The sequence below is a fragment of the Seriola dumerili genome, unplaced genomic scaffold (assembly GCF_002260705.1).
Source record: "Seriola dumerili isolate Sdu_G_001 unplaced genomic scaffold, Sdu_1.0 BDQW01000073.1, whole genome shotgun sequence".
In the NCBI taxonomy this organism is placed as follows: Eukaryota; Metazoa; Chordata; class Actinopteri; order Carangiformes; family Carangidae; genus Seriola; species Seriola dumerili.
Genome location: NW_019174328.1, coordinates 7,661,775 through 7,685,587, shown reverse-complemented (window position 1 = coordinate 7,685,587; position 23,813 = coordinate 7,661,775). Strand labels below are relative to the sequence as shown.

Here is a 23,813-nt window from a genome sequence, read left to right as displayed (position 1 = left end):
CAAACAATTTTTTTCTTACATAGTTAAGTCAAAAAATAGGCAAACTGGGCAGGTGAAATAAACAAGTTTGTTTAGTTTCTATGTTCATATTTGGTGCATGTGTTTTTTAAAGTTTTCTATGCATGATGAATAATGTAAATCTTCACTAGAACAGTGTTCCCCAAACTGGGGGTCAATACAAAGACAAATCTGAAGAAGATGATGAAAGAGAGAGAAAACAAATATATGAAACTTATAAAATTCTTTAAATGAAAGGTGAGAGGGAAACTCTCACTCTTTGGTTGAAATTTTAGCACTTGATATCCACGGTAAGGCCATAACACCACTATATAGTGAAAACAAATAAGTGTTACAATCAAGAAACAAAAACATTATTTTCAGTAATATTTAGCGTCTGAGAAATGTGAATGTGAAATAGAATTTGTTGTAGTACCCCATCTTATTAAAGTTTGCATAAAAAGTAATGCACAAATAAAACTAGAGCACCATCATGTAAACTTCATAAACCTTGCTGTGAACTACCAATAGACCACAGTTATAAAACATATGTAACTACAGTAATACCAGCAGGACCTGTAGTAGCAGTTTGGGAGCGCTTTACTTCATCCACGGGCGGCGCTCTAGCTAATTTAGTCCGGACTGTGTCCTTTAACTCTGACGTTTCAGTTTTCCTCCACGTTGGCCGCACATGCGCAGAAAGCCCGGTCACCTGCTGGAGATCAGAAGCGAACAAGGAAGTCTCCCACTGAGGACTGGATGACAGGCTGAACTAAAACAAAATACATCTCCGCCGGATTGTAGTCATCTGCTCGTCAGCCCCTAACTACGTCGGCGTGACAAGATGTTTAAAAAACTGAAACAGAAGATAAACGAGGAGCAGTCACCGCAGAGGAATGCGCAGTCACCACAGCAGGCCCAGGTTGGTTGTTGTGTTGCTGGGAGCTAACAGGCTAAGCTAACATCTGTTTACACTGCTCAGGCAGCTAGCTGGGAAAGAGAGCTGTCGTTTTGCTGTCGTTACAGTTCATGCTTCCAAAAACATTGTCTAGTAATATCTCATTGACATAAGTTAATAAGATGTCAACTTTTCTTAACTCGTTTCGTCAGTTGGCCTTTGTACTCTCTTGTAAACGTTAGCACAACGCTAAGTCAATTAGCTGCCTAACTCAGCTGTCAGCAGCTAGTAAGGTGCGTTCAGGAACACTTGTAACTGGTAAATCTCGTTGTCCCGGGTACAAAAAACAACAACAGTCAGCCAACCGTGGCTTCATAGCAGCCAAAACACTCAGAAAGCTTATACTTAATTGACCTTAGACGATATGGGCGTGTCTGTTTTATGTTTCTTACATGGGCTGCATGTGGATGTCAGCTGTCAGCTTTATTTGACACATACAAGTACTGCCAGTGCCAAACACCTGCCATCGTAGTATGCGATAGAAAAAGGGTAGAGAAACCATTGCACAGATTTCAATTCGAAATGAAAGTAAATATCCAAAGGAAACACTGCCATAAAACTGTTTCATCTCGGGCTTAACGACAGTTTGCAGTGTACTGCTTGTGTTTATCGTATGCCTGCTGGTCAGGTTCAATCGGCCCTTACTTGTCGTGGAAGTTAATTAGTCTTTCATATGGTTTCTTAATTATTTAACTGTTGTCCTTTTAACCGAGCACAGATAATTTGGACCCTTCAAATCCAAAATTCACATCTCAGCGCTGTTTGCCAAACCTCCTTTGAAGCAAACAGCAGTGTTATATTGATCCAAGACTTGAATTCTCAAAGTCTTGTTTGAATAAGAAAGAAGAGAATAGTTATGATTGTGTTTAATCTTGGGGGAGGAATTATGTATTTTTAAAACAAATATATGTTGCTTTATTTACTTTTAACAGATGGGCCTTGGTGACCGGCGCAGCAGCCAAACCCAGTTTCATCACGATGGCTCACCCTCTCCCAGTGACAGAGAGGTGAGCATGGTGTCAGCCTGTGTTAATATATTTATATAATATATGTGTAATATCTTTAAACTCAAGCTGCAGCCTGCACAGATGTCATGTCCTCTCCCCTGCTTCTGTTCTAATTTTCAGCACAGAGTAATGTCTCTGTCAGTCCTCAAAAATCTGTCATGTGTTTTGTTACGCTTCAAGTTCTCTCAATAACAAACCAGTGCATTTTGGTTGCTGTGCCAAGTGAAAGTAAATCCATGACCAAGTAGCACACTCAGTTTTCAAAAAGTGTAGGCTATTGATAATTTTCACTACTAAGCCTCTACTCTCTGCCCCCTATTGGTCACAGTTTGTTAATGAAAGGCATGCACATTATTCCCTGCACTCATTACCCAGGCATATTTATTGCATCGTAGCTGTTCCATTACTTCAGGTGACAAATCTCTCACCACAGGGTCCTTATAATTTCATGAGAACACATGGACTGGAATAACTGTGTAATAATTGATGTTGTAGATCAATCAGCACTGTGATCTCATAATATACAGATATGGTGTCTCAAGTTTTCCCTTCATTTAACTGCATGTATTTTCACATGGGACAATGAAGTCTAAATTTAGATTAAATTCAGGGCCTTTTTTTTTTATCTTCAAGATCATTTGGGCACTTATTTTTATTTAATCTTATACAAACATAAACAAAGTATCAGTACATTAAATCCAAATATCATAATTTAATGACAGCAAGTTACATTTCACAGTTGTGCTGAATCTGCTCACCTAAAGGAGATTCTCATTTGGAGGCACTGGGAAGGACATTTTAATGGTGGCGCACAGACTATATTTCAGCATGTGTATGAATAATTTATGTATCCTCCTCTCAGTGTTTTCTTTCTCGGGTGAGTTGTTGCAATATTTTCCCCCAGTGGATATGGGCAAGTCTATGCAAGACTTCTTTGATTCATTAGACAGAGGTAGGTTGGCCGTGAGGTTTGACCATGACCAATATGGATGATGCAACGTATGGTTAATACATCTATTTTAGAGCTTAAATATAGATGTTTACAGTCTTGGCTGTTTGATCTTTAGATCACAAAATGGGCTTAATTACTTATTCATGACGTTTTCTACACTGCAGCACTGGAATAGTGACAGTGCCTCTACTTATTCAGGTTGCTCTACTTTCTCCTTTTGTCCTTTGGAAGCAAAGATGGGTTGTAACTTGGGCTCATGTGCCCTCATTTAGAAGCTTCTTACCATCGCAGCATCTTTTTTCACTTCACGAATCTTTAACACTTTGACACACTCTGAAAGTGTTTAATTGATCATTAAGGCAGATTTAGCCTGTTTTTGATAGCATCATAACTTAAGACGACATACAGAGATGTCAAACTGTTATTCATGACATTAATGTTGATTGAGTGTTTCACTTTCCCGCTTTTCTTATTTTTCTTCCTATTTCATGTAGTCTCTCTCCCTCTGTCTCTCTCTCTACTCTCTCTCTTTTTCTCCATCCATATCAGTCTCTCTCGTCTGGCTAGACACTCCCTTCAGCGCTATTTCACTCTCATGGTGTTGTTTTTCTCATTGCTCTCTGTGTTCCTCTCCTTTCCCCACCTCTCGTCCCGTTACTGCACTGACGGGGTCAGATGCTGGCTGGGATGATAGCAGAGCCCGCTTTTCTCTCTGAGTATACTATCTTTGCTCTGGACCATTCAAAACGACCCAAAACGGCCCAGGTAGCCAGTGTGGTGAGTTTGTCCTCACGTCCTGTCTCCTCCTCCTCTTCCTCCTCCTCCTCCTCCTCTTGCCCTGTTCCTTCCTCCCATCTCCGCGCCTTTGGGGAATCGGTAGAGGACTGTGGCCCAAGTAGGGACAGCTTGTTCCCTGCTCTCTGTCTCCTGTTTCCTTTGGATTTAGCAACAAGAAGGCATCTCATATCTAGGCTAACACTGCATCTCATGGGGTTCACACTGTGGGATAGAAGCTTGTGTGCTTTCTGCCATATGTTGGTTTATTGCCCTACTTTTCAGTTATTATGATCTGTCACAGAATTGAATATTGCCTCCTTGTCTTTAGGTGTCCTTAGTTGCTTGCCTTATAGACCCCCAACACCTTGTTATGTTGCCCGATGGCCTTTATCCCTTCTCCCCTCAAGTCTGTTTATTTGGAGAGTTAATGTTTTCATTATACAAGTTATGGGCAGGCTGTTTAAGCAGTTGAAAAGTTAAATTGCCTGTAACTCTTCCAAGTAAACAAACAGACCATCGCACCTTTGTAGATCTCCTTGTGGAGCTTAAAAACTGGACGATGTGTGTTCACATGTGGAGGCAGCAAGAAGACTGGAGGAAAATAACATTTGATACAACTTAATATTCATCATTTTTGATATAAACAACAGAGTTTTTGCAGAAATTAAGCATTTGGTACACACCATTGCAGGGATATCAAACAGCCATATACCAATAATTTATTAATGCATACATTCATTTTGCCAACATTTTTTATGTCTGTTTAACGTCTAAGATATATTTAATGTATCATGCAGGTTGGCCTAAATTTTTTTCTTAGTTTGTATAACCTTTGTTGGGCTTATTACATTATTGCTTCACAGTTTGGAGGGTTTGAATGTGTTGTAGCTACAGATTGTGATCAACCATAAACATCTTAAATCTATCACAGTGTCTTCAACATGTTCCATCTACAGCTCGTCAAAATGTTATCAGCATGTCGTTACATAATGTTCATTGCTGAATCCCATGATAGTAATTGATTGTTGATTGTTGATTTTATTTGTTATTTTTTATTTTATTTTATTTTTTATTTTTTTTCAATGTTTTATTTTGGAGGTCCCACCTTGAGAATCTTTTGAGAGTCATTGTCATTCGACCCAAAACTTCATTCTCTCTAAATTCTATGCAACTGGTACTTTATCCAGGTAGTAGAATTGGCTAGCATTGTGAGTCACAGTATTTTGGTTTGAAAACTTCTCTATATTTCGTTTATCATTTGTCCCTGTGAAAATGTGGATGGGGAGTGTTTAAGAATGCAGTACAGAAATAGAGGTACTCAATTCCTGGTTTCCTTGAGGCCTTCCTGAACTAGATCCCCATGAGTCATTGTCCAACCTTAAACAGTGACAAGCATCTAAGTGGGGTAACATACTGGATAAAGTAGTGAAAGAAGTCCATGAAATAAATGCTTAAGCGAGTATATGAGTCCTCATACAGGTGTGAGAGAACAAAACAGAACCCATTCCTAAAAACATTGATTCATAGTGTTTCTGGTGGTGAAAAGCACATATGGTGCCTTTGGTATAAAGTTTGAATGAAGATTTTTCTTAATAACTCATCAATATTTGTACTTCTAGACATTAACACTGAACAGTACAATTAGTGTTTACTTAATGACCAGTTAGCTCTGTGGTCCCCAACACACACACACACACACACACACACACACACACACACACACACACACACACACACACATTTACACATTCATGGAATCAAACAACTGCCCTGTCTACTGAGTATAATGACATAAATTTACTTATTTGGTGTTAAACCTCCACAGGCCTGGAAAAGTAACTAGAATACATTGCAAGCCGTACTTCAGTCTGAGGCCTTTTCACAGAGGCCTGGGTTCAAATCTGACCTGGGCCCTTAAAAAAAAAAAAAAAGAAAAAAAAAGGCAGAAATGCCTAAAAAAGAGCCAGCAGTGACTACGGGTCCAAGAAACAGGAAATAAATGTTGAATGTTTTGCACAGTAACTCAGAGGAAGGAGTAGCTCGGAGCTGGACAAGGGAGGAGAAAATTTGCTTACTCGGATTCTGCTTCTAACAAGTCAACTAAACCAACTAAGCTGCTAAATGTTCACTCACTTCAGTTATGTCTTTGTGCTCTTGTAATACAGCTGCACACGGCCCTGCCAAGCATCTTTAATTCAAATGCCGGCTCTCCGACTTGACTTTAACTGTCTGTCTGATCTATCCTCATGGCTGTTCTGTAGATTCTAGTTTTAACCCTTTTTTTGTTTAATGTACAGTAGAGATGCCTTCTTTTTATGTATATAACCCCTCTGTTTTTTCCAAGTTGCATGAGGGTACCCATTGCCCCTGCATTGCTCCCAGCAATACTAATATTGCTCCCTCCAGAGTAATCAGGGAGAGCCACGCTGGGTGTGGATGACTAACTGGCCCAGGACAGAATCACAGGCGCAGCTTTCCTTTCTCTCATAATGTCCTTTTATCTGCAGAGTTCCTCTAAAGGACCAGGCAGGTCTCCTAGAGGTAGCATCAATGGCGATGGAAGTGCTTCTCCCCATGTATGTTATTATTATCCTTTTTTTTTTTTTCCTACGTCAATGTTAAAATGCTCTTGACCATTCTTTGATTAGTTTATTTTTTTGTCTTGAACATCCTAACAGAGGGAAGAGCCACAGTCATTTGCCCAGAAACTGCAGCTAAAAGTTCCCTCAATGGAGTCTTTGATTCGTGGCGGTGCCAGTCGGGCAGAAAGCCTGTTCCGCTCTCCCTCTAAAGAGAACCTGGTCCGAAGCTCGTCGCGTGACTCCCTGACACCTTTGGGAGAAAACGATTCCCCGGGCGCCCCCACATATGATCCCCCTTCAGATATTGAGAGTGAGGCCGAGGAGCCACCAGGAAGCTCAGAGTCCCTTTCCAAAGAGCAGCTGTTGCACCGACTGTTTCGAGTAGAGAGGAGTCTGGGGAAATACAGAGGGAAGTACTCAGAGGTGAGAAACACACAGGTCCCAAAGAGATTACAATGTTTAGTTTATTAACATGTTAATAGCACACAGCCATGCATATAACTACAGTTGCTTTGATGTCTTCTCACTCATGATTTTTTCTTTTTCTCTCTCCCTCTCTGTTTCTTCTTCTTTTACGTACCTCCACTTCCTCATCATGCAGCTGGTTACTGCGTACCGAACAGTACAACGAGATAAAGACAAAACACAGGTAATTTTGCTTGTATTTCATATTTATATTTATCTCATTAATCTTTTTCTGAACAAATGTAGAATTCTGAACTGATTACGTGTTTGTTTCTGCTCTCCCCTTAGGTCATCCTCAGTCAGAGTCAAGACAAAGCTCTCCGCAGGATAGGGGAGCTCCGGGAGGTACAGCTACATGTTATGAATGTTGTTGTCTCTCTAGGTCAGTATCGATCAAAGCTTTATGTCTGAGTGAACATTTTGAATGGTCTCTAGGAGCTTCAAATGGACCAGCAGGCCAAGAAACACCTACAGGATGAGTTTGATGCTGCGCTGGAGGAGAAAGACCAGATGATCACTGTCCTCCAAACACAGGTATGTGCATCAGTATGTGAATGATAGACTGTCACTGTAGCCTTTTAGGGTTTACAAGTTACCTAAGTATCACTTCATGTTGCACAGAAATTCTGTCTTTTGCTATATGCTCCTTGAAAAATGTTAAAAGTTTGACTTTAAAACTATACAATGATCACAAATTTTAATTTTATCAATTTAAGTATAAAACCAACACGATGATACCTCTGCTCTGCCTCAAAACATAGTCAGGAAAAAAGGTGGTACTGTTGAGGTTAAAAAGAGCAAAAAATAATCACTCATGTTAATCTTTTGAGTAAATTTGTCTCTGACCTTGCAATACTGTACAAATAAAAAAACATTAACGATGAAAAAAAGCCGTGCAATAAATACTAAAAGTTAAATATACAAAGTTAAGCTGGTTTTTCCTGGCAGGTTGCTCTGTTGAAGAAACGAGTCAAGGGGGTCTCTGATGGTGCTCCGCCACCTGAAGGTGAGGTCCCTAAGTCTGAAGATGCTGAGGAGTCTTCTTCTGCCACACAAAGTCCTTCTAAAGAGGGAGGAGTAGAGCCTGAGGTCACTGAGGGTAAGAACACTTTTTATATATCTTTAGTTAGGAGGAAACTCAACGTGAAGCTAACTGTGTGTGAAATGAATATGACATTTCTAGGGAACTAATGTCACTTTTTAACTAGTGTAATTTATTTTCTGGGCAGGAGAGGGCAACAGTGACCCAACCAAACTTATGGAGGCTCTGCAGAAGCGAGTGAAGAGGCAGGAAAACCTTCTGCAGAAGTGCAAGGAAGTAATGCGCACACACAAGGAGCGGAGCGCCCAGTTGGGAAGTGAGAACGAAACTCTGCAGGAGCAGCTGCAGGAGAGACTGCAGGAGCTGGAGAAGATGAAGGTAGCCAACCTGTATTAACGACAATGATGGTGAAGTGTTGACCACATTCATACTGTAATATTAGGCCATTTTCAGTCAAATTGACCCATAAATTTTAGAAATTATCTGATTATACACTGTGTCACTTTGTCAATAAAGTATCTTTAAAAAGACAAAGTGGCTAGATATTTCAAAGCAATTTCCTGGCCACAGTGTCTCACTAAAAATTGATGTTGCGGTTAACTGTAATTACGAAGAGGTTTCAAGTGAAGCTGCGCTGAGATGCTGCGAATGAATGAAGCAGTTTGTTTATGTGGTGCTGCAAAATGTCTGCCAGAGTCTTTATGGTCCACTGATAATGTGACTCCATTATCTCAGTGTCACAGTAGATTGCTGTGGTTCTCAGTGTCCTAACATCCAAATTCTCTGGCTACATCCCAGGAGAAGGGTTCATGTCATGTCAGTGTGACATGACTGAACCATTGTTTTCATTGATTTCAAAACATTTTGCTTCAGCGGTATGATCGGCTTGTTTAGCTTGTCCATAGCTGCTCTGATGTTCTGCAGCGTCTGATAACAAATGTTTGTTGTCACAAAGACACTGTGATAACAGCCAGCTTGTCTGTGGCTGTATGTTGATTGACTTGCTTTCATTTGATGCCATCATTTTATGTTGAATCTGCACTTTGTTTGGGAGGGGGCCTTTTCCTGTGTCGGGAAAAGCAGAGGTTAACGGGCGTTTAGCCCTCTTAAGCAGCGTGAAGGCATCCTGGAACTGCTGGGCTTTGCTCATCCCCTGCCTCAGACAAATATCCTATAAAACAGACCATGTGTCTGTGATTCCTGACCTTCAGCTCAAGGATTTTTGAATTTTTTTATTTACTTCCTGGTTGAAAGACTATTGTGTCCTGTCTTGGATTTTTGTATATTCACAGTAAAATTTTACATTTCTCTGATTAATTCTATGTTTAACGCATAACTTAAACAACTGAGACAGCATTTCCTGTTTAGTAACCACTGGTTAAACTGTGGTGGCACAGAGACATAGCAACTACATGCCACTGCTGCGAAACTGGGCTGTAATTTGGGTCAACTTGTTGGTTTAGCAGGGCTTGTGTACACGTTTGGTCGTTGGCTTGTGGGTGAGGCATCCTGGGTGGTGCAGAAAACATCTAATTTTGAAGTTATCTGACCAAAGCATATACAGAATATGAGTCTGAAAATCAGAGATGGCCCAGTGTAAAATTGCGTATTTGTCAGATGGAAATATGTGACAGTCTCATCTTTAATTCTGTCAAATGTTTTGTTTACAGGAACTGCACACAACAGAAAAGACAAAGTTGATCACTCAGCTGCGTGATGCCAAGAACCACATTGAACAGGTGGAGCAGGACAAGGTGGGTGGGGAGGTTTTTAGCCTTTGGTCCCGTCTTGATTGAAGGTCTTGCAGATTCAGTTTTATTAGAAAACTAGAAAAATGTTTTTTTCTCTCTGCCACTGAGTAAAGAAAGGAGAGCAGCTCATGATATCTCTGTGAGGAACATTAAAACATTTTAAATCAAAGACAATTACAGACACAGGGCTTGAATTAGGGTGTAAAATACAGAGATGGTACTTATCAAATCAACATTAATTTCAGTGTGCAGGTATTTGCACAGATTGTAAAGTTTAATGGTTGATTTTCTTTTACGGCTGTTTATGACTGGTTGCTGGCTTGCAGGGAATGGTCATTGCTGAGACAAAGCGCCAGATGCATGAGACACTGGAAATGAAAGAAGAGGAGATTGCACAGCTACGCTCCAGGCTCCAGCAGGCTACTGCCCAGAAAGAAGAGTTACAGGAACAGAAAGAAAAGGCTGAGAAATCAGGTGAGTGGGATCCACTTCTGTTAGTGTCCAGGAAAAATGTCCCTTCAGGATGTACTAATAATATTTTTGTTTATTTTTTTTGTTTCTCCCCTAAAGCATTTGAAGAACTTGAACGGGCACTGGGTGTAGCTCAGAGGGCGGAGGAGGCCAGAAAGCAGCTGCAGGTTCAGCTGGAGGAGCATGTGAAAGAAGTTGAAAGGGCCAGTGAGGAGGAGAGGAAGAGTCTGCAGCAGGAACTGACACGAGTCAAACAGGAGGTGGTCACTATAATGAAGGTCATTCTGCAGAATACTCATGTGTTTTCATTTTGTGTTTGATTTTTATTGACTTTTGATGCACTTTATTGACATTTACAATGTATGTGATGTTGTAAATTGTCTTTGAGTACACAAAAAAGCACTTTATAAATCAGATTTTTTTTAATTATTATTATTAATTATATTAGAGATCATCGGAGGAAACGGTGGCTGGTTTGGAAAAACTCCACAGTGAAGCTCTGGCTGCTAAAGAAGCAGAGATAAGTGCCAGAATCAACAAAGCTGTGGTAGGTGCCAAATGTTTCCATTCATTTAATTTTGCAGCATAAACAAGTAAATCAGATGAAAAACAATCAATTTAAAGCTTTGATTTGACATGCTTGTGTTGCTTAGGAGGAGTGCAAGGAGGAGTTTGCCCAGTTAGCCAAAGACCGAGAACAGCAGGCCTCTCTGGCTCTGGAGGATGCAGAGTTACAGAAGACAGCTCTGAGGACAGAAGCTGAAAACAAGGTTAAAGAGATACAGCTGGAGTTGGAATCTGCAAGGACTGTAAGTTTTTTTTTTAATTTTTTTTTTTAGTATTGCCTTTTTTTTTTTTTTTTTTTTTCTTTTTTTTTTCTTAGTTACTTGGACGATATTGGACTAGGGCTGACTGAAAGCCTTGTGGTTCAAATCTTTGTTCACTTCCATATTATTTAATGATCAAAAATAACATTTATATTATCTCATTTTGTGTGTTTATTTGGCAACCTTTAAGCCTCTACAGAAAAGTGTATACACAAATACACACACACATGTCCACAGATGGGAAGGTGACAGTGGATTTATTCATTGTCAAAGCACACTCACTGTACACACTCGGGCATATTTGACTGCAAAACACAAAAAAATTGGTTAAATTGCAAAGTAAAATTTTAGAAAATCAATAGATTGGAAAATTGTATTATACTATAGTGTGTTGTGTTTTTTGTTTGTCTGTCCACACACATTCATGCCTTTGAATCTTTGAATATTTGGTGATAAATCTACTGTTTCTGCATAGTCCCATTGTTTTTAAAATATCTTAATTATCAAACAACTGTTTTTAGCTGAATTCTGACTAATGAATTGCACTGTAGTGACTTTATAATATTATATAAAAAACCTATATGTATGTGATTGCAGAGAATATTAGAACTGGAGAGCTCTCAGGAGAAGATCTCACAAGATGGATCAAGTCAGTCCCATGAACTTTCCAGTCAGTTGGATGAGCTGAAGGATAAACACAAAGAGCAAATCTCTGCATTAGAAGAAAAGCACCAGGAGCAGCTGGAAAAGCACAAGGACACTCTTACCCAGCAGCATAATGCTGCTGTTGAGGAGCTCAAGGAAAAACACAGAGCTGAAATGGAGACCCTTCTAAAGGACAAAGAGCTGCAGTTCCAAGTACATGTTGAAGACATGAACCGGAAAACATTAGAGAAACTGGACACAAAGCAGGCAGAACTAGAGGGTCTGTCCTCTGAGCTCTCTGAGGCTTTGACAAGTAAACAGCTTCTACAGGAGAAGTTGGTGGCAGCTGAAGATGCTCAAAGTTTAGCTCAAAAGGATCATGAGAAGAGGTTTCAGGATCAGGTGGTAAAGCACAATGAAGAGCTCGCAAACATCAAACAGGAGCATGAGCAGTCACTTGGAGGGATAGAGAAAACTCTGAAGGAGGAACTTAATGCATCAAAGATTGTTCTGAGGGAAAAGGAAAAGGAAATTAAAGAACATATTCTTAGAGAAAAAGCACTACAAGAGGAATCGCACTCCACCACACAAGAGCTAAATGTCAAGGTTAAGGAAGTGGAGGAGCTGCAGCAGAGTTTATCACAGTCCCAGTTGGAAAGTGGGAGCCTAAAGGATTCTAATGCACAGTTAAGTAAGATCTCAGAGGATCTTGATCAATGTAGGACGGATTTGGCAGACTTGGAGCGTCAGCTGGAAGTTGCAAAGAATGACTGTCAACAAAAAGAGGAGTCGCTTAAAGAACTACAGCAGCAGTTACAACAGACCAAAAAGGAGCTCTCGGAGCAGGAGAAGTCATTTACTGCAGAACTGAACACTAAGCATGAAGAACAGACACGTCTCAAGAAACAGCTTGATGATGAAAAAGCTGCCCATGAGAAGAAGATGAAAAACACTACAACTGAGTTGGAAAATAGGCTGAAATCACAGGAGACGAAAATGGAAAAGTTCAAGCAGAAGGCCAAAGAAATGCAGGAGAATTTTAAGAAAAAGCTTCAGCAGAATGAAGAGACCATGAAGAAGGAACTTGCAAAGAAGGAGACACAGCTTCAGCAGAAGGAGCAACAGGTTCAAGAGAAAATTCTTGAGATGGCCCAAAAAAGCTCCCAAGGCCTCAGCAGTGCAATGTCAGAGCTGCAGGCCAACCATAAGGAAGAAGTGAAGAAGCTTCATGACACCCATAGGCATGAGATCGAGGAGCTGGAGCGTCGTTGGCAGGAGAAGTGTGGACAGCAGGAAGAGGAAACAATGGAAAAACACTCAGTCATACTACAGGAGAAGGCACAGGAACTGGAGGAATTATCACAACAACTCGGCAGAAGCAGAGAGGAGAACGAACAAGTAATGTGTGAAATAAAGAATTTAAAGGAGGACCTGGCAATTCGAGAAACCACTGTGCAGAAGCTGCAGGAAGAGCTTAACGAAGCAGCGGTCAAGCTGGAAAGTTTGTCTCAGGGTGAAGCACTGCTGAAAGATCAAATGGAGTCAGTGGAGAGGAACCTTAACCAGGCTATGAATGAGAGAAACGCCCTCCAAGACAAGCTGAGCACAACAGAGGAGGAGAGCAGAGAGAGGTTAAAGACTTTGTCAGATAAGTTGGAGGAAAGAGAGAAGCAGCTTGAAACACTGGAGGGTTCCAGATGTAAGGAAAGCGAGGACTTGCAGAGTAAATTTGAGGAAACTGCCATTCAGCTACAAGCCAAGGAAGCGGAGTTACAGCAGCAATTAATTATGATCAGCAACCAAATGGAGCATTACTGTAAGGAGGTTCAGTCTAAAGTGGAGCGTGGATCTAATGAACTCCATCAGAGAGTTGAATGTAGGGTGACAGAGCTGAACGATAGACTGCTCTGTAGTCAGAGAAAGGTAGGGCATCTCAAAAACGTTATCCTTACTAAAGTAGATAGAATTTGCACTTTAGAGGAGACTCTCCGCCAGCAGACTGAGGAGAATAAGAATCTATGCATTTCATTAGAACAGGCGACTGCTCAGGTAAATGCTCACATGGAGCATATCAAAGCCTTAACACATGAGAAGGAGAATCATTCTCAGTCTATCAGTGAAAAAGTTCAAAAAATCGAGGAGCTGAGTGAAGCAAACCTAATCATATCAGATAGTGTGAAAACAAACGAGATGCATATCAGTGACTTGAAAAATCAGCTAGCAAGTAGCATAAAAGAGAAGGAGGAAGCCATAAATCAGCTGAACCAGCAGTATAAGGAGGAGAGACAACAGGCCGCTCTTCAAACAAACGAGACCATTGAGAGATTAGAGCAGGGGAGGACGTCTGCATTAGAGCAGGCAGATGCGCTCAGGCACAGTCTGTCTGAGTTTGAGAACAAGTTCACCCAGAGTGACAACACTATTACATCTCTGCAGTCCAGGCTCGAAGAGCTGGAGCGCGAGATCTCTGAAAAGAACGAAGCTCTGCAGAGGCTGACAGCGAGTATTGACAATCAGTCCATCAGCAAGTCTGAGATGGACCAGGTGTTGAGTGAGAAGGACCAGAAAGTCAGCAGACTTACCTCGGAGCTGGAGGGCTGCATCAGCCGACTCAGTGAGCTCCAGGAGCAGTTAGCCTTAAAGACGAAAGAGTGCGAGCAACTCACAGCCGACCTCAAACAGCAGCACAGCATCAGGGAGAGTGAAAAGAGAGAGTTGGTAGAGCAGCTGCAGCAGAGCCAGATGCAGTGCACTCAGAGCGGTAACTTAGAGCAGGAGATGGTAGGAAAACTACGCTCCCTCCAGGAAGACAACCAGAAGTGTAAACTGGAGCTTGAAAGTCAAAGGGAAGAATTTGAGAGGATGAAAGATGAGATTATCAAGAGCAAGGAGGAGAGTCTGAAGGAAACTGAAGAGAGGTTATCTGCTGAGAGCGGGCGGAGAGTATCAGAGCTGAAGAAGAAAGCTGAGCAGAAAATCGGTCAGATTAAAAAACAGCTGACCACACAGCTTGAGGAAAAAGAGCAGGTCATCAAGGGTCTTCAGACTAGCTTGGAGGAACTCAAGACTAGTGAAACATCTGGCAAACATCACACAGAAACTTTAGAAGAGAGAACGAAAACACTGGAGGAAGCTCTTGTCAAGCTTAAAGAGGAGCAGGAGAGACAACTCGAACAAATTCTGAGTAATGAGAAGCTTGAGAAAGAAAAGTCTTTAGAAGAATTGAAGAACATGTATGAAGAGAAGCTGTCCTTACTTCAGACAGATACAGCACAACAAGGAGAGCTCAAAGAAACCGAATCGGCACTACATGAATTCGAGGCGAAGCTAAAAGAAGCAGAAGAGCAGAATGGAAACCTTCTTGCTGAAATAAGTCGTCTGAAAGAAGAGATATCTGAGAAGGAAGCCCAGCTTGAGCAACACCAGGCAACTATCAAGCAGGTCCAAAACCAATCGGAACTTGAGGCTGAGGTGAAGGTGGAATGTAGCAGTGTGCAGCAAACCAGGAGTGTGATGGAAAATGAAATGGAAAACCACTCTCCGATGCAGGAAGTAGACGGCGATTCTCCGGACTCTCTCAAGAACAAACTGAGTCAGGTGATGAATGAGAAAGAGAAAATCCACAAGGACTTCACCAGGTTACAGAAAGACATCCGATTACTGAGGAAGGAGCACGAACAAGACCTAGAATACATGAAGAAAGAGTTGTTAGAGGAGAATGAGAAAAAGCTGAAGTGAGTTCCTGACGTCAAGTTAATAATAATTTATAATAACACATTTAAATGAATACTAACCTACATTTGTAGACAACAGGTTGCAATGAATTTGTTCTCTTTAAATGTTCGAACATGTGCTTTTCCTAATTTAATACATTTCCTTCACTTTCTGTTGTAACAGAGCCGAGTTGGAAGATGTGGAAATGAAGCACAATTCTACCATGAAGCAGCTCATGAGGGAGTTCAACACACAAATGGCCTTGAAAGAGAGGGAGCTCGACACAGCAGTGAAGGAAACCATTGGTGAGGCTGAAGAAGGTCATTCTCCATTAATCAAATTAAAATCACAAGATTTACTGCTGTGCTGTAAAGCACGAGAGTTGAGTGATTAAAATCATTCTCTTTTGTTGTGGTCAAGTTATTTTAGTACATTACAGTCTACTTATATTTGCATCCTAATAACTGCCTTAAATGGAAAATCAATGTGAATATGATTTTACTTTCATGTACAAAAATATGGTGGAATAACTACATGGAAACATTTTGCATTTAATCTTGACACTGGGTGGAACCAAATTAAAGAATCATTGCACTTGGAAACAGTGCATCTGAACTGCCATGTTTCCTTGTTTCCTCCATGGTTAAATCATGATACATTCCAGACGGGATGTGAGTGAACGGTTTGGAATATGAACTTAGTTTTATGTGCTAACTCTGGCTTCTTTCCCTTTCCTCGACGCAGCGAAGGCCCAGAGTGTTGAAGCGGAGCTCATCAGTAGCCATCGTGAAGAGGCCAGTGAGCTGAAGAAGGCGATTGCCCTGAAGGAGGATGATTTGCACAAAACTGTTCAGAAATATGAACAAGTAATACAGGTATTGTAAAGAAAAAAGAAACTGAAATAAAAAAAGACATTTTATAGGTTTACTCTGGAAAGGAGATTAACCCCACCCACCATTTGGAAGCTATCACTGCACTAGTTGGCAGCTTAGTTAGTCTTAGTTTAAAGTAGCGGTTCCCAGCAGTCTTTGTCAGACATGCCTCACAGACCTGTCGGATGAACTCAAGTACCCTTCCTGGACACCACATGTCCACAGAGCAAGTCATGCTCCAGATGTTTTTATATTAACTGATTTAAAACTGATCAGACATAAAGTATTTAAATATTATAAAAGTGGACATAATAGTGGACGTTATGATACATCTTCTCATACAATTGAACTGTTACTGTTTGCATTTTTACCACCTCGAGTGACAGAAGGTGGATGTTTCAATCATGTATCCATCACTGATAGCAATTGCAACTGTTTATGTATTACTCTTGGCGATCTCTTCTATTTCAACTGTTTATTTTTTTCAGTCATTCGTCCTTTACTAACCAACATTACTTTTACATTACAATTGTTTATCTTTCTTTTACTCCTTCAATATCTCTGCTCGCTTGCTAACTAGTTTTCACACACTGTTAATCACAACATTATTCAGGTGTTATAGCTTACATAACACGTGGATGTATTTTTTTCATGAAATCATAAATTCATAAGTACTACCTCACGGTCTTTACACATATCCTCCGGCGAGCCTCCACCCTTTGGGAATCACTGGTCTAAAAAAAAAAAACTTGACTTAATCATCAATGGATGCCTGTTTGAAATTCAAATTGCCTCATTTACTGTCTCCAAACATAATTAAGAATGGGAGGTCTGAAATAAGGCAGTGACTTGACCAACATAGTTGAGTTGTGATGCTGAGATGACACATAGGAAATGACTCAATCATTGTTATTACTGTATTCTTTTTTTTTTTCAGAGTCGAGAGGAGGAGATGGGAGACAGAGTGTGGCAGGTTCAGAAGGAACTGGAGGAGTTGCAAGCAAGGAGCCATGGCACTTCTGAGGTACAAACCTGTCTGACCTACTGTACATATTCACCAGGTCATCACACATCTGTGATTGGTGTTTCAACTGGTCGATGTACTGGGGACATTTTACCGTTTACGCAGGTGTAGAAATTCATACCTGCGGCTATTAAAGCCCATTATATACGAGACTGGAGATTTAGATTAAATTTATATAGTGATTCTGTTGAAGTCATAAGTCACTTCACAGAGGCTGCATGAAATAACAATGCCTGTATGAACTCACCTTTTTTCAGTTCCCTTCTGGGACAGGCTGGAGTCTGATGGAAGCATTACTAGTTTTGAATGACGGCTTAATCCGGATACATTATTGTGTCAGTGCCACAAGGCCCTTTCAGTTACCTTATTATTTGAAAGTTCACATCCAGGTTAACAGACTTAGCAGTTCTCAGTTGTCTTTTCCTTTGTCTTGTTTCGTAATTGAAGGATTTTGTCTAAGAGCTTGGGGACAATTTGCTTACATACTTTGCTCTGATCAGTGTCTCGCTCCAGTCGTGTGGCTTCCCTCCAAAGCTCACCGGATGCTGTGAAGCTCGTTTGATTCACTCAGGAATGTTCTGCTCGGAAAACAGAGATTGTGAGGCAGCAGCCAGCCTCAATCCCTGTTCTCAATTATCATCATACGAGGTGATTCTAGGCCTTAGATTTATGCTACACCAATACTCACATGCAAGATGTGCTTACTGGAAGGGGGCCATATAGAACAAATGTACTCCTGAGAGATGTTTTACCCAGGTGTTGAGGTGCCATGAGACCCCTGCGCTGATTCTTCTACCTTTACACGCATGTCCAGATGCACACAAACACAAAGAATTATGCTGCGCTCTGCTGCATTTTTCCCTGGTGAGGTAATAACTTTATGGGTGGATTGTATGGGTTTATGCTCTGGGAGGCCTTTCCTTACTACGGGCCTCACAAGCAATTCTTCATTTAGACAGTGGGTCAGTGTGTCTCACAATAGAGACTGCACTCTTTTCACAAGTTCAAATACAGACTGTCTGTGCAGAACAAACGGGTTATGAAGTGTCATTTACCATAAACCGGCTTCCTCCACCTGTATGTGGCTCCCAAACAGCTCACAGGTACATACGTAATATAGTGGGCACTGTAGCTTTTCGAAAATTACTGAAACAGGACAAAATTGCCTGCTTGGTGGGAGCTATTTTCAGCAGTGGATTAATGCACAACACTGGTTAGAGCACCAAATGAGTAAGTGAAACTGATCCAAAATAAACTACAGTGCCCACGTTTAAGGTAATGAGGGAGTGTGTCAGTGTGTGTCTCACTGATGTGTTGTAATAGTGGCGCAGAGGAATAAGATACATCAGGCTTTTGTAGGTATGATTAATTTATTGTTGGTTTTTCATGGTATTTGTTGACTAAAAGAAAAACAGTACACTTGTCCTTTTAAATGTAAACTGAAGTTTATTCAATTGTAATTATGCAATAACTGACTGAATGGTTATATGATTATGTACACTGTTACCACACATATCTTATTCATTCTATTCTAACATACATTATCTTCCCTTTTATCTTATTCATTCTGGCACAGATGAGCACAGAAGAACTACAGGTATGTTTCCTGGCTCCACTTTCACTGTTTCATGAGTCATATCATTGTAGCCTACTGTAAAACAGCTGTTTGATCAAGAAAACATGCATCGTTGATCGCACATAATATCTGTGTATTACATGTTCCTCCTCCCAGTTCTCATTCACATTAATGCTCTGTCCTCCACCCTCAGGCTCAGCTCGCTGAGAAGACAACATTGCTGAGCGAGGCTCGCCTGAAGGAGCAGGGCTTTGTTGAGAGAGTGAGTGTCGGGACCACGTGTGTGTGTTCTTTGCTGGGGACAAGTGAACAGCAAATCCCATGCAGTGTATTCCCAGGATTCTGTGGCCCCCAGCAAGAGCAGCCATTGCTCTCCTGCTGCATCAACTTAATTACACAGCACATCTGTTTACATTTGGTTTAACCCTATAAACAATCAGAGCAACGCCTCCCACAGTTTTTCTCACACACATCGTCACTCTCACAAACATGCCCAAAAGATGACCAACAAACTGCTTATGTCCAACCCAACAATTAAGCTAATACATAGAATTAACCCACTGGGGTCAGATAAGAGTTTTTATTATTAATTGGTGCATGCTTGTGTGTGTTTCTCCACGGTAGATTCACTCGCTTGAGGACAAGATGAAATGCTTCCACCGAAACACTGTTGTAACTCATCTCGGGAGCACATTCAAAGGTAACTTTAACACCATGAATCACTTAGTTCTGCTTTTCGAACCAATTTTCTTTGAGATCAGCACAACAAAGATGCCATACATAATGCTTGAACTGAGCACAGTGTCATGGGAAGGTGTAACATAAACTACATATACCTACAGTAAAACATAGGTTACCTGGCTTTTTTTTTTTTATTGTAACATGGATTTTATACACATAACATGTAATTACATATATTGCGTTAATATATGACTTTTATAGTTATTGCTCTTTAAAATAATCTGCCAGCACACACATCACTTTGTGGATCAAGGCTGGGACGAGAGATGCAGACCTGAATAGTATGTGATGACATGTGAGTGTGTGTGGTCTGGTTTAACTATGCTATTGAGGACATTTTGGCCAACTAAGTGTGATTTTAGGCTTACTGGTTAAGATTAAAGCCGGGGTTATAATTAGGGTTTGGTTAACGTTAGAGTAAGGGTTAGGGTTAGACATATAACCACTGTGGTTAAAGTCAGGGGAGGCCTCTCAATGCAGTATACCATAAGTATATCATAAACCTGTGTGTGTGTGTGTGTGTGTGTGTGTGTGTGTGTGTGTGTGTGTGTGTCCTCTTAGACCTTCCTGGTGTAATAAAGAGAATCTGCTGTCAGAAGGGGGTGGGGGGGTGGAGGGTGGAGGAGGGCGGTGAAGAAGCCATCCTTGGATTTAATGGGTTTTGCAGATCGTGGTCTTAATGTTTCCCACACAAGACCCTGCAGCACACAGACTTCTCAAATCCTCCATATCCAGAACACATACTATATCCCAGCTAATGCCTGCTCTATACTGAATTTCCTTTGGACTGCTGTACCTATCAGTGAAAGTGTCTTCCACTCATCTGTTGAGCCTACTTAACCCACCCAGAGCTGCAGGTTTCAGGTAGAGGGCTGATCACAAGGCCGTTGATAACTGGTTTTAGGTCTGTTGCGCTGTGATTTCTGGTATGGTAGCCTCAGCCGGGGCAACATGAGGTCAGGAGGACAAAGGCTAGGGGATTTATTGGTGACACATTACTTCATGGCAGAGATCAAAGAGTTGTTTGCACTTCTCTATCACCTTTTCCTCTCCTCCAATCACGTGGTCGCATACAGGCACATTTGATGTTGTCTGAATGATTATTCCAGATAAGCAGAGAGCGAGTGGGTGTTGTTCCATATTGAAGACCTACTGGGGATCTTTCAGTTGTAGACACAGAAGCCTAAGTGTTACCAGCCTGTCAAAGTTGTAACACAGATTTTCCCATTCATAGTTTTCAGAGGGATAATGGTATTATAGCTTCGGGCGGAGAATTAAAACCTTTTTTCCTAGACACTTGTGGTATTAAAGTGCTCATGCTGAGCCTCGCTGTTCTTTCCTGTGCTTGTAGTTGTTGCTTAATTTGAACCTATACCTGTGCAGAAAGATGTGCTGTATTTGGTTGCTAACACAAACATGATGCTCTGAGTTGCACAGCTGGAGAATTTTACAGTGAACTATATGCTAGTCTCACTTTATTTTTTTTATCTTGTAGCAAGTTTTTTTAATTTGTTTATGTATATGTGTATATATAATATCTCAATCCGTCATGATACATTAACATTTTTACAAGCGAGACATGGTCGGAATAGTAGCTTGGAGTATTTCACACATGCTCCCTAGTCCCCCTAATTTATTGACTACTTAAAACGGTTACATTCGTAATGAAATATTATTTGAATATGACAGTTGATTATTATAATTAAATGGTTATTGTTGCTTGTTTTTTTTTTTGTTTGTTTTTTTTTATTTTTACAGATCCTGGATTCAACAGCACTGATGCACTGTCAGAACCCACTGAGATGGAGTACCTGAGGAAGGTGTTGTTTGAATACATGATGGGACGGGAAACAAAAGTATGCTTTTCTTTTTTTCTTTTTTTTATGTTGTTATACATAAAAAATGATTATTTGATTTTTCAGTTATTTTCTAATATTTCAGAATGCCAGACATTGGATCTGTCTCCATCTTGATTAATGTTTGATGGCCACTAAAGCCACAAGGAACAACCACTGAAAATACTATAATAAGTTTGGGACTTCATCATTTAATTCCTGACAAAATGTGATTATGTTGTATTTTATAAACATATAATGTTGTCAGGAAATGAAACTCACATTGAAATGATAACTGACGATATCAGAGATTCAGTCCATCCCATTGTTTTAGAGGTGAGCATGAGACCGTTTGGGGAGTCATGTAAAAGTCATGTTGTGTCCAGTCTTCTTGGGTAAAATTAACAGTGCTCTCCCTAATTAACAGTGCTGATGACATGGTCCTAAAGTCAGCGGGATTTTCCCAGCTCCTCAGCAAACAGTTAGTCTTTATGACAACATGGCAGACCTCCCCAGTTTGGAGGATGTCCCCCAGGCTGCCTGCTAGTACATGCATCTTGCATGACGCAGATTTGCCATTCAAAGACATGCTGGCCTTGTTTAGTGTTAGTTGAGCGGTTAGGTTTCCTACACAGCAGCTCTGTTTCTGATTATCCTCTGTGTTTATGGGGAAATGCATGCACCCTGGCAGATAGGCCTGGAGTTGATTATGCAGATAATGTTTTTTTTCCCCTCTCTCTCTTTTTTTTTTGGTCTTGTAGGGCTTTAATTGTCTCAGAACAAGTTTGATATGATTGGATCATAGTGTCAAAGGGTAAAGGTGATTTTGAAATGATAAATGAAGATGAAGAAATATTTGACACTGAACACCAAAATAAGAAAAATAAAACAAATGTTAAGAATGAAGTTCAGATTGCTGATTGTTATTCTGTTACTTTTTTATTTATTTTTTGCTCCTCATCTGCAGACAATGGCAAAAGTGATTACCTCCATGCTCAAGTTTCCTCCAGACCAAGCGCAAAAGGTCTTGGACAAAGAGGATTCAAAACCGATTGTAAGCATCTGTTTACCTGCTGAGGAAACTTTGATGAGCTCATTCACTGAACTCACCTCTGCCCTCTGCCAGTTAAAAACATATGAGTACAATTCTTCAGTGACAAGCGCCTGACTAATTGAATTAATGTCATATCTGTCCCTGCACAGCCTTGGTTACGATGAGTGTCTGAATGACTCGGGTACTTTTGGATGAAAATGTGCTGCTGCTGCTGCTGAAGGGGAAGACTGCCATGGATTTGAACGAGCCCTTCTCTCTGCATTTCTTGTCTTTGTTCTTGTGTGCGTGTGTGTGTAAGAGTGAGGGGGTGTTTGTATGTGTGTATGAGCACGCACTGGGGCGTGAGTTTGTGGTGTGTGTGTGTGTGTGTGTGTGTGTCGTGCAGTATGTGTGAATATATGTAAAGGTATGAGGGAATTCTGAGAGAATATGCCAGAAACACAAATCTTCCATAAATCCAGTTTTACTTTGAAATTAAGTTTATTAATTTATATATTTTAGATGAAGATAAATGGTTTTCATTTTATGTTAGAATGTGTTCATACAGATTGGCTTGTGCAATAAATGATATCACTATCATGTGTTGATGCTGACGGTCAGTTGATTTATAGGTTTCTGTGTTGTGCTGTTGTCTGAATCACTTCCTCTGTAAAACTGTAAACGACCCTTTAACTGTGCACTTGCACCACATTAAGATACTGGCCTCTGGACCTTGTTTGTTTAACACAGCTTTTCTATGCTTTATATTTTATCACTGACACTGGCATAGAAACCCCAAAACACAAAACTGTAAATTGTACGATGATAATTCAAACTGTACTATAGGGCACTATATGAATTGCTATACATTTTCAGACTAACAAATTAAATCTTATTTACAGAACACCTTTTGTCACTCCTTTATCCTTATTATCTTACAGTGTCTTAAATGTTAAATCCAATCACTTATCTCCTTACCTGTTTTCACATTGTTTAGTCTGTCCAACAGAGGGTAAAGTTTGATAACATCCTGTTGAAATAGAGACATGTGGAATGCAGACATCACAACAAATATAGGTTTTTAAGATCCTCTTGGTCGTGGGTTACCCTAACCTTAAGCAAGGGGAAGCCACCACCAGCAGGTAACCTTTCTTTGACCTTTACTCCTTTTCTCCACCACAAAAATGCAATTTTCTATGTAATGAATTGAACCACAGGTGCCCACATTTCATGAGAATTACAACAAACTATTGGTCAAATATGTTTGCACACACGGGGAATTTGGCTTGTGATGTCTCATAGAAAACTGGAATATTGTACATTATACATTTCTCTATACAGAGGCAGTTTATGTGCATATTGAAGGAATATGTACAGTGTATATATAGCATAGTGTGCTTGGATTCGTATAGCAATGAAAAATTATGCACATGCTATTGAATAATGAACAATGTGTGGTACCACGCTGAGGGGTCATGACCCCCACAAGATAAAACTGAGCAATTGTCAGATGTTTAAGAAAAGAGAAAAGCAGAAAAAACATG

The 23,813-nt window shown here is 40.5% G+C and overlaps 1 protein-coding gene across 1 annotated transcript; it reads left to right on the top strand.

Moving 5' to 3' along the window:
* Positions 1-841: 841 nt before the first annotated feature.
* golga4 (golgin A4) lies at positions 842-23,167 on the top strand. The gene is made up of 25 exons (XM_022743747.1): positions 842-919; positions 1,888-1,962; positions 3,590-3,691; positions 6,199-6,267; positions 6,370-6,696; positions 6,875-6,922; positions 7,027-7,083; positions 7,174-7,272; positions 7,687-7,837; positions 7,968-8,158; positions 9,451-9,534; positions 9,858-10,005; positions 10,102-10,262; positions 10,451-10,549; positions 10,656-10,811; positions 11,427-15,208; positions 15,372-15,493; positions 15,933-16,063; positions 16,998-17,084; positions 18,661-18,681; positions 18,854-18,922; positions 19,285-19,360; positions 21,160-21,257; positions 22,204-22,290; positions 22,440-23,167. Exons 1-25 carry the CDS (start codon positions 842-844, stop codon positions 22,452-22,454), a joined length of 6,333 nt encoding a protein of 2,110 aa, XP_022599468.1. The 3' UTR covers positions 22,455-23,167.
* Positions 23,168-23,813: the final 646 nt, after the last annotated feature.